The 14940-nt window shown below is 44.3% G+C and overlaps 1 protein-coding gene across 1 annotated transcript in view; it reads right to left on the bottom strand.

Annotated features, from left to right (window-relative positions):
• ARID4A (AT-rich interaction domain 4A) overlaps nucleotides 1–14940 on the bottom strand; it is a 418019-nt gene that overhangs the window by 231524 nt on the left and 171555 nt on the right. The window contains 1 exon segment of the mRNA XM_086937984.1: nucleotides 6352–6424. Within this exon segment, the coding sequence (XP_086794110.1) occupies nucleotides 6352–6424 (73 nt within the window).

Here is a 14940-nt window from a genome sequence, read left to right as displayed (position 1 = left end):
AAACCGCTCCAATGTCAGGCTCACCTGCACCCATTGTTCTCAGTCTAGTGCCACCGGCGGCAGCGGTACTTGGGCTTGCTCCAAACATCCGGGGTCGGGGGGGGGGCACCCCTCTGCAGAGAACCCCCGAGTGTCATCTGCCCAAGCCGCCTCCAGGCGCTGTTTGTACTCCCAAAGCGTGGTTCTGCTGCAGGCCTACCTGCTCAGTGCCTGCCAGGCTCTGTGGCATGGGGAAGCAGACGCCAATCCCTGGCAATCTCACTGTGTGGCTGCTCCGCTCCCAGACCTAGGCTGCCGCAGAATGTCCACGGGCAGGGCGAGCAGTCTGGAGCCCCATCTGGGGCCCACTATGTGCAGTTATAGGGCTGGGGTCTAGGCGAAGACTGGAGTGGCGAGCAGGCACGTCTTAATCAGCCGCCATCATGACCACGCCTCGGCGAGTACATTTTTAAATAAAAATAATTTTTTGTATCAAAAGTCGAGAGTGCAAATTTCAAAGAGTTCAGGGTTATCTAATAGAGGAAAACAATAATGCCTTTATACGGGTAAGTATCCAACTTACAGTCGCAGTCTTCGGGAACAAAGATCAGCAGAAGGCTAGGTTCAGGTGAAAATTGGAATAGTTCGGCCCAATGCGTTCGAATGGAGATGTGGGGGTGGGGTGGAGGGGGGGGGGGGGCTTTGGGGAGCGGGGGGTGCTCGAAGCCACACTGCTTGCAGGTAGGTAAAATGGTTGAAGGGACCAAGGTTTGGGGGGTTAGAACAAGCACAGTGGGGGGTGGGGGCTCAAAGCAGCACCAAACATCCACCACGAGCGGCACAAGGGCAGCCAGGTGCAGGGTGCAAATTCAGAGTTGGGCATCCAATGTGTTTCAATAGAGAATTTGCTCCAGACAAACAGGCTGTACGCATCGCACCAGGGGTTGCGGAAAGGAGAACAACTACAGCAGAGGTGAGTAGAGATGTTGGGGGTCACAGGGGCACAGTTGATTCAGCTCACCAAGGCCCAGGGGCTTCAAGTGTCTTTAGACATCGGAGTCTTCCTACCAGAGCCGGTCACGGTCAGGAGGAGCCTCGGCATTCAGGCTGCAGACGTAGTCGTGGAGTGGTTAGCCACCGCTGGACTTGTGGTTACGATCACTGAGTAACTTGTTCTTAGTCTGTGGTCCACCTGGGCACAGGCTGGAGGCGTCTGGCGCAGGACTTGCAGATCCTGAAGGCACCAGACTCCTTTGTGTTGTTTTTTGGGGGACAGAACCTCTGTCCCCAGAGGTTCTGTTTTTTTTTCCGTCTCAAAGTTCAGGCAATCTTCTTCGGGTTTCTGGAAGTCGCTGGCTGTAAGACAGGCATCATCTTCTCACAGGATCTTTGAAGCTGGAGACAGGCCGGTAAGGCTGGGGGCCAAAGCAGAAGTCATCTTTAGGCTTCACGCACGGAGTCTTCTTCCTCCTTTTTAGGTCGCAGTAACACTTCAAGGTCTGAAGAAGCTTCCAAGATACTAGATTTAGGGGGCATTTTAAGGGAGTAACCAGAAGCGCGAATGGGCACCTCACCTGGTGTGACTGCACCCTCTATTATGCCACCCTCATGTGGGAGGGGGAATAGCCCTAGCCCTGACTGGAAGAGTCCCCTCATCTTCAAGATGGAGGGAACTGAAAAGTGTGCTTAATCTTGCCAACTCCACCCCTCAAGTGGGCATACATGTTAGTCCTAAGTTTGCCTGCCGGTTTTCCCACCCAAAATGAGAGTGTAAACTGGGGGCTGGCATCTGCTGCTAGCAGCAGAGTCTGGGGGTCGCATTACAAAGGTGGCAGACCTTTGAAGCTTTCCCCTCAAGCACTGGGCCCATCCTGGAGAAGGAGCAGACACCCTTCCGCCCAGGAAGTGCATTGTTTCTGGTCCCAGAGAGCAGGCTCTCCACTCAGCGGTCCAGCAACATGCCATTTGTGGCAGGCTGCTTAAAGCCAGTCAGTGACCACAACAGGGTAAGTAGGTTTTCAGGGGGAAACTGCAGTGCCCTCTGAGTACATGGTTTAATACATCGCACACTGGTATCAGTGTAGATTTATTACAAAGCGTATTTTGGGATCAAACACTGCTGATTTCAGTGAAGCCATCATGGTACTGGGGAACTCGAGTTGGGAAGTTCTCAGCCCATGTACTCTCTATTGCTTCCCTGGCACTTACAAAATAATGAAATAGACCCCAATACTTTAGGGGCATAGCTGCTCATGAAGATGTACCCACACCTCTGATATAGTGTGCCCTGCCTAAGGCTGATACTGCCTGCTAGAGGGGTGACTTACTAGATCCTGGGCAGTACTAGTTGGAACGCCACAAGGGCAGCCTGCCATGTCTATGTTGTTTTTACTGCACTAGGCCATACATGCTGCAGTGGCGGTCTGCATGGCCTAGGTGAGGAGGGCCTTCTTCAGTCCCAACTCCCCAAGTACCTTTTACTATGGACTAAAAGGGGGCTTGAAGGGCCAAATTGTGGATCAGTTTTAGGGAAAGAACACAGAAACTGTGAACCTGGACAGAAGGGACCAGTACTGTACAGTCAAAGTTGCATCAAAAGACAGGCAAAGAGTGTGCAAAAGTGTGCAAGTGCATGTGCGTGTGTGGGTGTACTGCAACATAACCCCATTTTCTCACAGTATTCACAAAGTGAGGAATATGTGGTTAGAAGCCTCCATGTGAATGTAATCACTTGCAGATACATCATCTTGCACACACACTCTTTTGCCCACCTGCCTGAAACTACTGCACTGAATGGGTGTGGTTAGCAAGCAGAGATGCTTTCCAAGCTTGGGCTTACCCTGGTAGAGTCAAACCAACCTATTCATTTTTTCTTTATGGTGGTCATCATCCCTGGTTGTAGAAGCTTAAGCATAACTGAACACATCCCTACCGGAGCTAAATTAATCTAGTTTTCTTGCAGCCACTAGGGGAGGAAGACCACAAACACTGGCTATTTACAAGATTATGTTTATCCCGCCATAGCCTCCAGATGAGTAAACCTACTGGCTTCCTTAACCAGTTCTTTGTACAACACATGGACAACAATGAGGAGGCCGGTGCAGCAGTCCAGGAGAGAAGAGCAATCATTGTAACCTTTGCACAGTTGCCATTCTCCTACCAGATTGGGCCAGAGTATGAAAAAACTCAGAGAAACTAAATTGCTGTTTATACAATGAGAGAAGGAAGATCTAGATGCTTGTGAGATATGCTGGACTGTGCCAGCTAGGAGAAATAGCCTCATCTGCAGACCTCAGCAGGGGTTGATCTGGGTCCTTAGATGGACTGTGAACTCACAAGACTAGATTGTCCGCTTTAACCAGGCACCGGCAACTGGCTAAGGAACCACCCAGAACAGCACTTGGAGTAACCTAATTTTTATTGCGGGCAGATGGCTTGCTTGCAGTGATGAGTAGATGGATACAGGGCATTTTTGCTATATAAGGTGACTAACCCCATTCAATCCATGGCCATTTTTTAGGGTGGACTCCTTTTATTCAAACACATACTTGCTTAACACATGTGGATAGATCAAAATATACTCTGGGTATTGGTATTCATGCTTCTATCTGGTTAATTAACCACAACTCTTTCTAAAGAATCTGAAGTCTTCAGAAAAGAAGCAAAGCATCCCTCTTAGAATAAAATCCATTTGGCTCAACGGTAACTGGATTTCTAGCTTGTAGCACAACATAACTTTAATATCTGGGCAGCGCTCCAGAAGTTGCTGTGGGTTTTTGGTGGGGGATGGGCTGGCGGGGAGAGGGAGCAGTCAAAAGAATTGTCTCCAACACCTAAAGAAGGCAAGTGAGATAATTATTCCATCAGGTTCGTTCCAATCAACCATGTTCATGTGCCCCCATCTGGACAAATAATTTGGGGTGTGAAGAAGGGATTGCAAGCTAGTGGCAAATGCAGTGCCTTGAGGAAAAGCACTGATTACATCTTCTGTCCAGTAATCTGTGGTACACCTTTAAGCATAATTGTCCATGGGACTAATTAGAAAATTAAAACTTGGCGCTCCAACAGCCACACCGACCCTTCTCCTTTCCCCTTCCATCCTCATGACCAATCTGCTGAAAACTTTTAATCTGTGTATTTTCAAATAAACTAATCTGATAGGAAAAAATATGAACAATCAAACAACACTTTTCCTATAATGACCTTAACCAGAAATAAGGAGTTGTAATTGCAGACCAATACAGTCACACTCAAAACTTGGCTTCAAGGACACCCAGATTGGCTACCAAAAAGTTATCTTCAAAACAACTTATGTGAAGGACCATGATGGCAATGGTCTAAAATCGGTTGAACAATCAATACATATCCCACTGGACTATTTTGGCCCTCCAACATGGTACCACCAATGGAAAGGATATAATGGGTCACATCACTTATATTATCAAAAATCTCACACTAAATCTTACATTACATGACAACGATAAAACACTGAATTTCCACGGACTGGCAGCTGACCCATGATATGCCATAGAAAAGCTGCTATCTTAACACTGATCGGAGTTCATGATATTGAATCAAAAATTCAACGCTAGTCAACAGTTATTGTGAGATTGCATGAAAACAGTGGCTGCATTAGCAAGGCCAGGAAGCCGTCAACCTCACCAAGGACACCCAGTCTAAATTTAAATACCACATTCTACAGGTAGATGTTTGAAGTATGAAGAGTCAAGTCTGTTTTATTTATTTTTTACTAGGATTATAAACATGTGAAAGGGTAAAAATAGGTTATCCCTCAGAGGTGTTCTAGAGGATGTAATCTTCGATGTAATATAGGAGGTCTTAAATACTCTCCACGATAAGGGAGTTAAGGCAACCATAACTAGGGAACACCAAAGCTTTTTAGGTTTACGATCATAACCCTAACTTACCTTCTACTGATGATTTTCAGTTAAAGGGCCCATCTTGTGAAAGAGGTCACATTATATGTTTTCAAATTCAACAGACCTCAATCAAAGAAACATTCCATGATTCTGGTGCTGTTAGACCTATCTGCTGCCTTCGACACGGTGTCACATGAGATACTTCTCGGGCGTTTGAGAGAGGTGGGCATAGGAGGCATGGCTCTGTCTTGGTTGGAGAGTTTTCTCAGGTCGCCTGCAAGGTGTCAGATTGGGTTCCCATTATTCCATCTCAAGGGAGCTCACCAAGGGAGTGCCACAGGGCTCATGCCTAAGCCCAACACTATTTAATGTGTACGTGGCCCCCTTGGAAGACATTGTAAGAGCATACGGGTTCACCCCGATTTCATACGCGGACGACACCAAACTCCTGTTCCCTTTTCAGACCCTCACCCCCACATTACAAAGATCTTTTGCGGACGGCATGAGGGCAGTGTCGGACTGGATGGCCTCAAATTGCCTCCAGTGCAATGTAGGCAAGACTGAGGTCATGCTGTTCGGAGAGGCCACTCTCCTGTGGTCTCCAGAATGGTGGCACTCGGATCTTGGACCTACACCTAACCCGAAACAGTCTGTAAAAATCCTCGGAGTACGGTTAGATCAGGCACTACTGTTAAAAGAACACCCAAGTCAAATCGCTGGATCCTGTTTCCGTGTCATCGGACTCTTACGCCGAGTTTTCCCATTCCTGCCTGACAACTACAGGAAGACACTGGTTCAGACCCTAGTGATCAGTAGACTTGACTACTGTAATGGCCTGTACATCTCGGCCAATGAGGAACTACTAAATAGATTACAAGTGGTGCAGAATACTGCGGCGAGACTTGTTCTCAATGCCCAACCTAGGACCCCATCACATCCCCTTTTGGCCAAACTCCACTGGCTGCCGATTAGGCAACGTGTCAAATTTAAAATCTGCTGCACCATACATAGGTGTCTGTTTGGCACTGGCCCCAAATATCTGATCGAAAAATTCAACCTCTACCGCCCAGGACGCACCTTGCGTTCCAGTAGTCAGCAGCTACTCCAGGTTCCTAGAGTCAGGAGAGCTAGACAAGGAGGACGAGCCCTCTTCTACAAAGGCCCCATTCTTTGGAACTCACTCCCTCCCACTCTGAAACAAACCACCAACCTTCAGTCTTTTAGGAAGTCTCTAAAAACCCACCTATTCTCTACATCCTAAAAGATCAGCCACTCCACAGCGTAAACATTTTGATTGGGCCTTTTTGGTAGAAGCACAAGCGCGGAGATACCCCTACGGGGGTCGAGTCCTGCGCTATACAAGAATACAAATAAATAAATAAATAAATAAATAAATAAATTCCAGAACGCTGATTATTGGTAATTGCTAGTGACACAGCGCTTGAGAAAGGTACGATAAGTACATATACAAAAGACACACACAATGTAGTACCTCTGTCTTCCATAAACTTATAAAGCTGTTGGAGGAAGTTGTCCCTTTCTTCTGGATCGGGCTCTTCTTCAGGCTATGGAGAGGACAATAAAGAGCATGTTTAGAAGGTCACGCTTTAGTGTAGTTCAGTAAATGTATTACAACATTTAAAAGGCTCTGTACCAGATAGAGGCGGTTGATTCCCTGTAAGGCACAAGCAGGAAGCCTCTAATCAAACGGGTGGTAAAGAACACAAGAATTGAAAATAAAGTATTGAATAAGCAAGCAAATTGTAAGGCAATCAATGGTAAACCCACTAGGGTTTGGTAGTGTCCACAATAGATAATACTGATACACTTTTCCCCAATCAACTGCAGTCCAATCGAGGGGCTTTTAATTGCCTAGTGCAGAGACTAATCTCTTAAAAATTGACGGTTATACAACAGTCACTACTCTAAAAACAAGCCCATTAGCAATAACAAAAAAAAAGTTGCCCAGTGTGCATTTGGCAGCTCTGAAAAGTTGACTAGAAGCCCTTAACAAGTCCAGATTTATTCTGCTTAACAGAACAAGATCTGCAACTCAATCACCAAAAGGGTTAAAGCTCTTGTCAAAAGGGAATCAGTTAACAGTAAGTTACTTGAGAAGAGTGCTCTGCACAGGTTTAAAGACTAGATCCTTTAATTATGTAAATATCAATTTGAAACGCTACTTATCTCTGATGTAAGGAAGAGGGTAAATCTGTTTACCAGTCGCCTCAAAAACAACGAAAATATAGAAATCTAAAACATAAGACTCACTGAGTTTTTCTAAATATAATCGAAGGAGCAATTTGATAACCCTAACAGAGGACCCCATCAAACCTTCTTTGGTAGTTGCAAACCAAAACCCTCCACTATTCAAATCCATTTTGTGTTTTTGCACAGCATTATCCAAAACGTTGAGCAGTCAAAAAATGAACGTACAAGTTACCTCTGCCTAAGGAGCCAAACACATAATTGTAGGAGGTTTTGGTCCATCTGCAGGAGCAGTCTGTCATTCCTCCCCTTGCTGCAAACTAAGCAGTGGAAAGATTGAAAGCCTGACATCCCCTTGTTGACAGGCTAGGGCACCAGACTCCTCTGGGCCATCTAAAGATGGGCTAACCCAAAATCACCAGGTTCAGTATCTGAATTTTCGGAATCTGCTCAAGACTTTTTGAATAATACACAAAATTTGTAAACACAAACCAGATTGCTAATTCTAAGGGACTAGTGCTGCGTTTCCTAGAGAACACCTCCTTCCTTAGAAATTCTATAGTGGAGTACAGGCATTCTAACGAAATACGACATCCATTTGCGTATACACACACACATTTAGAAATGCACTGTAAATAAATGAGGATGAATACTGCATTTGTGTGAACAGGTTTGAAGCCTTGCTTTTCTAGGCTGAACGAGCAGTCAGAATACAGAGTCTGTGGGCAAACACCCAAGCATCATTGCTTCACTGCACAATGTTCAAGGCAAGCACCCTAACCCTTCTTTCCGTCAATTTGTACAACTTTGATAGAGGATGGTCCACTGTGCAATGGCTTTCTTTTAGGCCCAGGGAGCCCACAAACAATTGTTTCTTTGACCAGAATTCTGGTATGAGCAACCTAAAATCCGAGAACCAATTTTGAATCCAATATATGATGGCACTCCCTCGAGGAGGAAAGATATACAGTTGTGCATTTTCTAGACCAGATAAAAACCTTAAATAAACGTAGTCCTGCTCCCATAACGATCCTGTCTAGCTAAAAATTAAGTTGAGAGCAAGAAACTTGCAGTGCTACCCTACACTTCTGGTTAAAGTGATGGCAATAAATAAATGACAATTTAGAAGGAGAAATATTTAATAACACAAGAATGAAGAGATATGAAGTGAGTGACCAATCAAAAAAAGACAGTACCATACTGAGAAGCAAAACACTGAGGGAAAGCCAAATTCTGATACCTTAAAAAACAGTATTAACCAAGGGGACAAAAATTAAGTACCACTAAGCTGCAGCGTAACCAGAAGCATAACTCGGGGCTAGAGTGTTAACAGTGAGGCTGTCCTCAGTCATGGGACTGCAATTTCCAGGATCAATGCCTACAAAAAGCCAAGGGTGAGAGCAGAGCATCACTTTACAATAACATTTTCCTATACACACACTTCTATTCCTTTGGTGAACGATCTTTCAGAGGTAAAAAGAAACTTTGAATGCATCCATTGGTAGTGTCCAATCACTAACGTCTGTGCCTCCTGTCCTGAAAGAAAATGGTTGACAGGCTTTGCATAAGACCAAAGTCCTCTACCCAGGGAGAAGACCTGCTCTCTGTTTCCCAGAAAAGAATGGACAGGTCCTGAATGAAATATTTAAATTGGAGAGCTTTACACGTTGCTGGCTTAAGGTAATGTAGAAGACAAGAGGGTTTGTAGCTTCCTTCCTCTGAAATAGCTTTGCACAGACTAAAGTAATAACATTGACAGGGTGATGCTTGAGGTGGATGCCCTCGACTCACGTACTATGTTCTGAAATAACCATGAAACTTTAGACATTGATGAATTAGCTGGGCTGCAGAGCAAGACCCTAGTAAAGAGCTGTCTCTCCATTGGTTTTAAATCTTTGCAGGCAATATTTTTCTCACAAATCTCAAAGCATGCTTCAGGTAACCACAACAGTATTTCCAGACCAGGCCGTGAACACGTTATCAAAACCGGTGCCCAAAATATATATGTTTTGCCACCTCTCCTTACCATTCTTAATAGGTTGGCTAAAAGGATCTTTGATTTTGAGAGGTATGCTATTGGTGGATAGAGCTGCCATTTCCCCTTACCAACACGGATGTACAAGGCCAGTTGGGAGCACGTGTGTGCCATTTTCACAGGTAGACTATACGGAACAAGAAGGTTTTTGCCAAAAGCATCTGTTTTTTTTTTACTCAAAAGGGACATTAGGAAAAAATTTTAGGCTTGGCTTTGGCCGACACTGGTAATACCAGGTTTTGGTGTAAAATGTACAGTCAAGGAGGAGGTCTAAAGAAGCAGACCTATCAGCACTCAAACTGTGAGCGATAGGGTTAGAATTAGGTTCCTCCCAAGCTGAGGGAAAAGGTTATAGCAAGGCATGTTTGAAAAGTTAACAAAGGTTATGAGGCAATCCTCATTAACAGCAGAATTTCTGTTAATAAGTTGGGCTTAACTACTACTGCTCCTTGTTTTCTAATGACAGTAACAAAATATGTTCAGTGTGCATTAGGTTATCCAGAGACACATTTAAACTAATTTCGGGTAAGATGTCCAGTCTTGCTGCATTTTCCAGGTCCAAATACTGCTGCCTATCAGTGTTCTTGTTAAACAGGTTGTTAGTTTCACAGTTGTCACCTACCTTTTTAACCCTTTCCTTGCTGCCGTCAGCCATTGGCCGATGGCAGCACTACCTCCCCAGTGGTGCAGGCGGCCAATGGCCGACACTGCCCCGCCCGCGCACGGAAACGCCCGCACCGCGGCGGAATTACCGCCGCGGTTAACGGGTTAAAATATATTTCAAGGCATTCCAGTACGTTTTAATTACAAACCAGAGAAAACCTCAAAATGTGTAGATTTGTTCACTACCAGGATTTCTTCCCCATCGGTGACTCCTATATGTTGATGTTGTCATAGTATTGGTCAAATTCAGATCAGTAATATACAGTTTACGTATATGGGATAGTGCTACTTAACTCACTGTCTGCAAATATAAGTAACATTTAAGATGACCTGTTATTTAAGGATGGTGAGATGCAGCGGGTTCTAAACAGGGGACTCCTTTACTTTAGAGAAAGATACTACACTAAAACCAGTCTATCCTTCCCAACCACCTACAGCAGACACAGTTTAACACCAAATTCTTATATTCAAAATTTGAGAACAAATGCTAAAACCTGTGTTAGTGAAGCAAGAGGTTTGCTGCTACATGTCTGGAGCCCTCACCCAGATCTTGTGCACAACAACCTTCTCTTCACATACAGGTAGCTCTACACACCCACACTCTCCCAACTCACATTATTCACAAACAAGGAATGGAAATATAGACAAAATAATAGTTTCCCTTACTCTTTGCCACACTTAAGTTTAAGCCTAGCTATACAACTTCTGCAACACCATCTGATCGCCCCACGGACTTAATGCAGGACTTCATAATTTCAAGGCTCTCAAACGGAAGCGGAAATAAATAATGAACACAAGCAAATTGGCTGCGGGACACACCCAACATTTAGAAAACAGGAGCTCCTAAAGTGTTGATTAGTCCTGATTGCAAAATAATTAATTTTAAGACTGTGTGAGACATTCAATCCCAGTTCCTAGGGCATTGCTTTCCTGCAACAAAACACCATTACAGCAGAATGTTATCTGCATTGGACTTCATTTGCTACCCCTTGCTGGCCCACACCATTTTCAAAAACAGCTGCATCATTTACAAAGACATCACGACCAGCACCCCCACTTACACTCTGCAGACAAGCTTATCTTCTTTGGTGGTTCTCTCCACATCCGCAGCCAGGACATCACATTGGAGACTAAGAAGCATAAAAAACAAACTGAGCAACAGGCCTTTTTCATCTATGCACACAGAATCTGGAACATCCCTGTATCCAAATGGACCGCTCCAACACTGCTCCAATTAAGGAAAGAGTTGAAGATGCACCTCATTAAAGAACGCTACACATCACAATACATCAAAAGGACACCAACCAGCTACCTCTCCTTTCAACCGTTGGCTTGAAGCTAGTCTTTATTAGTGTATAGCTCTACACTGCCTTTTTGCTAGGTTTGCAGAACTGAAACATAGCATACATATATCTGCATAATGGTGCATAAAGATGGTAGAATCTGCCATCACATAGTAAAGATACTATTGAACAAGAGAATCCAAGATTAAAACGCTGTGACACTTTACATGACATTTAAGGAACCAGACTTAAAGAGCTCCGCATCCAGCACCCGAGTTTGGTTGGCCTGGTGAAATAAGTGATCATCCCTACTCAACAGGAAAGACCCAAGTACATATTGGTCTCCAATATCAGGTCGATAAGTGAGGAGGACAATAACACAACACTCCCGCTCATGGCATCATCTATCAACATCAAGAAAGCTGCAATATCAAACGAGGACAAAAATAAAATTTCTAAATATAATGACTCTTTGTTCCATAGTGTAGAAACTGTCATGAGGCACATGTCGCCATTATGCTGCCCAGGTACTGTGGGGGATAGCCAGACCACAGAAATGGGTTTTGCAGTGCTGGTGTGGATGGATTTCACATTCAAGTGCAAACAAAATCGGAATGATCTACCTTGTGGAGTTAAATGCAGTCAGACGCAGAAGCCTTTCATAAGAAACATCTGGAACCAATTCATGTACAAAACGTCTCAGCACTCGGGAATCTACTTTCGACATATTAACTACGGTGTTTTTTAGTATGTACCTTAACTGCCAGAAAAAAGAAAGAAACCTGTATTCTCACCAGCGATTCCATGGCTAATGAGGTGCACTTTGAGGTGTACACCTCATTTCACTTTTTCCCATTCCCCTCCGCATGCTGCAAACAAAGAAAGCAGTACATAGCTGCTGCAGTTCTCTCCTGGCTTGATTAGCCACATGTTCACTGGTCAAGATACACCCTGTTAAAATGTAAAAGCACCTTTTATTTGGAGATTACTTGTTTCGAAGTGACTGCACGCGGAAGACCCGTGGAAAACATGCTGGGGAGGTATGCCGTCAGACGCACCATTCCTAAGGTGAGAGCCATTCCGAGGAGAAGGCTGGGGAAACAGATTACAGCCTGCACACTTCAACCCCTCGGTATATGGCCCATTCATACCAGATTGCATAATACAAATAAATCCAATAGTTACCATTTTTAGGCTCATTCGTCTGCCATCACCCCCTCCCCAATAGCTCACTCCTGCTATCAGAAAGCCAATATGGCTGGGTGGGGAAACGCTAAACATGCGAGACAATAAGCAAGGCTCAAATCTTAAAGCTTTCAACAAGACGATGATGGTATATCACATACGTGATTTTATGTACAGGTCTCACAACGCTCTCAGAAAAGAAAAAAAATCGGCCCACGCGATCAGTGATCGATGTCACAGAAGCTAGCTTACCTCTAATGCTGCATTTTTTTAAAGCTTCAATGTTGCATTTTGCTTCGGTTTAAACTGTTCAACGCCTGCGCGTTTCAGAAGAGCATTCTGCTTCCCCGGTGAATGCACGGCACTTGCACCTACTGCATCACTTGAAGTCGCTCCCATATAGAGAAATCAGACATTACATGAAAGGAAGGGGAAAGAAAAAGACAACCCATCTCAAAGCATCTGGCAGCCCTCCACTGGCAGCCTGCCAAGCGCTGCTGAACCTTCCTGTGCCTTCTGAGCATGCTCACTCAAACCAACAGTGTGTTACCATGGCAACAGTGGAGGCCTCCCCCAAGCACGAGCAGTCCTGCATCAGACTGAAAATAACAGGCACTTTGCAAAGTAAATGGAAACTGTGTGCTGTTGCAAATATTTTGCATGCTGACACCGACCCGCACGCACCGCATGCACAGAATAAAAACATAACGTCGTGGATAAAAGGGCCAAATTTGAGCAAGACCTCAATAAAGTGTTCCTGAGCCGCTTTTTCTATTTTCACAGCTCACGACAAAGGAACAACTGCTAATGTTTATTAGCTAAATAAGTAGTTTGATTAAGCAAACATAATTCATGCATTATCTGGCAGGCATTCTGTACTTCCGCGAGTTATAACACCCATAAGCAGGAAGCACAGCTTTTACATAACAACCCAGTGAAAGTGGGTGTCTAATTTTGGATAGACATGCTCAGCTTGATTAACATAGCACACAGTATTGTCAAGGCAAACATTTCCCACTAATGCTGTAGTGTCTTGCGTGTTTTAGGACAGAACCCTTTTACCTCCAAACGGAGTTTGCAGAGCTGTGATGTAGGTGTCAGCGCAGAAGTCAGTGAAATATTGTTTTAGGAATTTGGGTTCGCAGTTACACGCAGAAGAATAAAAACATGTAATATTAAGCTCTGTGCGTGGCATAGTCATTGGCGGGCACCCAGGATGGGGAGGAGGCTAGAACTGGCGACGAGATAGGGGACAAGTAACCCCAAGAACGACCATGAACTCCAAGAGTTTGCAGTGGTCCAGGCAAATTGCTTGTGCGTGCCACATTTCGCTGTTGAAATATGGAATCGGCGCTTCACGCATGAGGAGTCAAAGCGCAGTGCGAGCCACTGCAAAGCAGGTGAAGACAACGGGAGCGTTGCAAATTAATCTACACGTCGAAGGTCGAGAACCTGCTGCTGGTCAGGCCATACATAAAGTTACCACGCTGCCAAGCAAGATAAAGTTGTACATTATACGGAGAGATACTGCAAACGGCAGTTACTGATTGATACAGGGAAAAGCCCCAAAAAAAGTCAGTAGTCGAATAATAACAAAATACTTAGAAGCGCTGGCTGACAGAATAAGTAAGAGAGAAATATATTATCATTGCACTTACAAGAGCATTGATAAGCAGAGTTTTATGACCTCAACACCAAGCAAAGAGACTTAAGAAGAAAGATGGTTATGCTTACTGAGCGGTCTGATACCTGAAGTGGCACACCACCAAAGCTGCTAGGAGAACGGCTCACAACAACTCTAGAGGTCACCAACAAGTGAAGGGGAAAGTGATGGAGGCCAAGGAGGAGGTCCCAGTTCCCTAGACTGTCCATGACAATACTGAGGCCGGTCTATCACAAGGCCTTCAAAACAGAGCAAATGATGTAGGCTCAAACGGACAGCAAACAGTAGCAGAAAAACCTCCACCCTCACTAGTTATCATGCTGCCACCTTCCTGAAACCGCCAAGCCTTTTGATAGAGCCAAAAAGCTACATTTTGGCGATAGGACTTCTTGGATTGAGACATTTGATTAATTCATTGATGCAAATGAGGAGACTGATAACAAAAAGATCAACAGGTTATTGCAAAAACCTTGTTGGTGATGGTGAGAAAGAAGTCAAAGAAAATACTGTGAACTGAAAGAAATCACCTACTGTCAGATTAAAGAAACACTGAATCTCAAGTTCAATCCAATAGCAAAAGTTGATTACGAAAGAGACATTTTCAGTCAAGAATGCCCAAAAGTTGGAAAATCCACTGATTAATATATAGAGAGACTCAATACACTAAAACACTAAGTTCAATGAAATTAATGATTAAGAAGCTGTGTCAGAGTTATTGATAGATGTGCTTTACTACCCACAGGTTTACTTCTTCATTACCGTGCTGATTTGCAGATGAGGCCAATCTTTACTGTTTGAGGCATAGGAGACATTTCTGTGTTTTATGTTCATTGTGTGTCTCCATTCTCGTCGCACTGATCTCACAGATTATAAAGTGCATGCATGGTCAGTATACCGCATGCCTTTAAACTTTACAATTTATGTATAATGGACTGCCACACTCACCATGGCTCCCACACTTTGATTTGCCACACAATATACATGTGCCCCCTTCTTCATAGGATATCCATGACAAGAGTGTACTGCATGCATGCACTGGGTTAC

This window comes from Lissotriton vulgaris, chromosome 9 (assembly GCF_964263255.1).
Source record: "Lissotriton vulgaris chromosome 9, aLisVul1.2, whole genome shotgun sequence".
NCBI lineage: Eukaryota > Metazoa > Chordata > Amphibia > Caudata > Salamandridae > Lissotriton > Lissotriton vulgaris.
The sequence above is the reverse complement of the archived record's forward strand: the minus strand, read 5'-3'. Positions and strand labels throughout refer to the sequence as shown.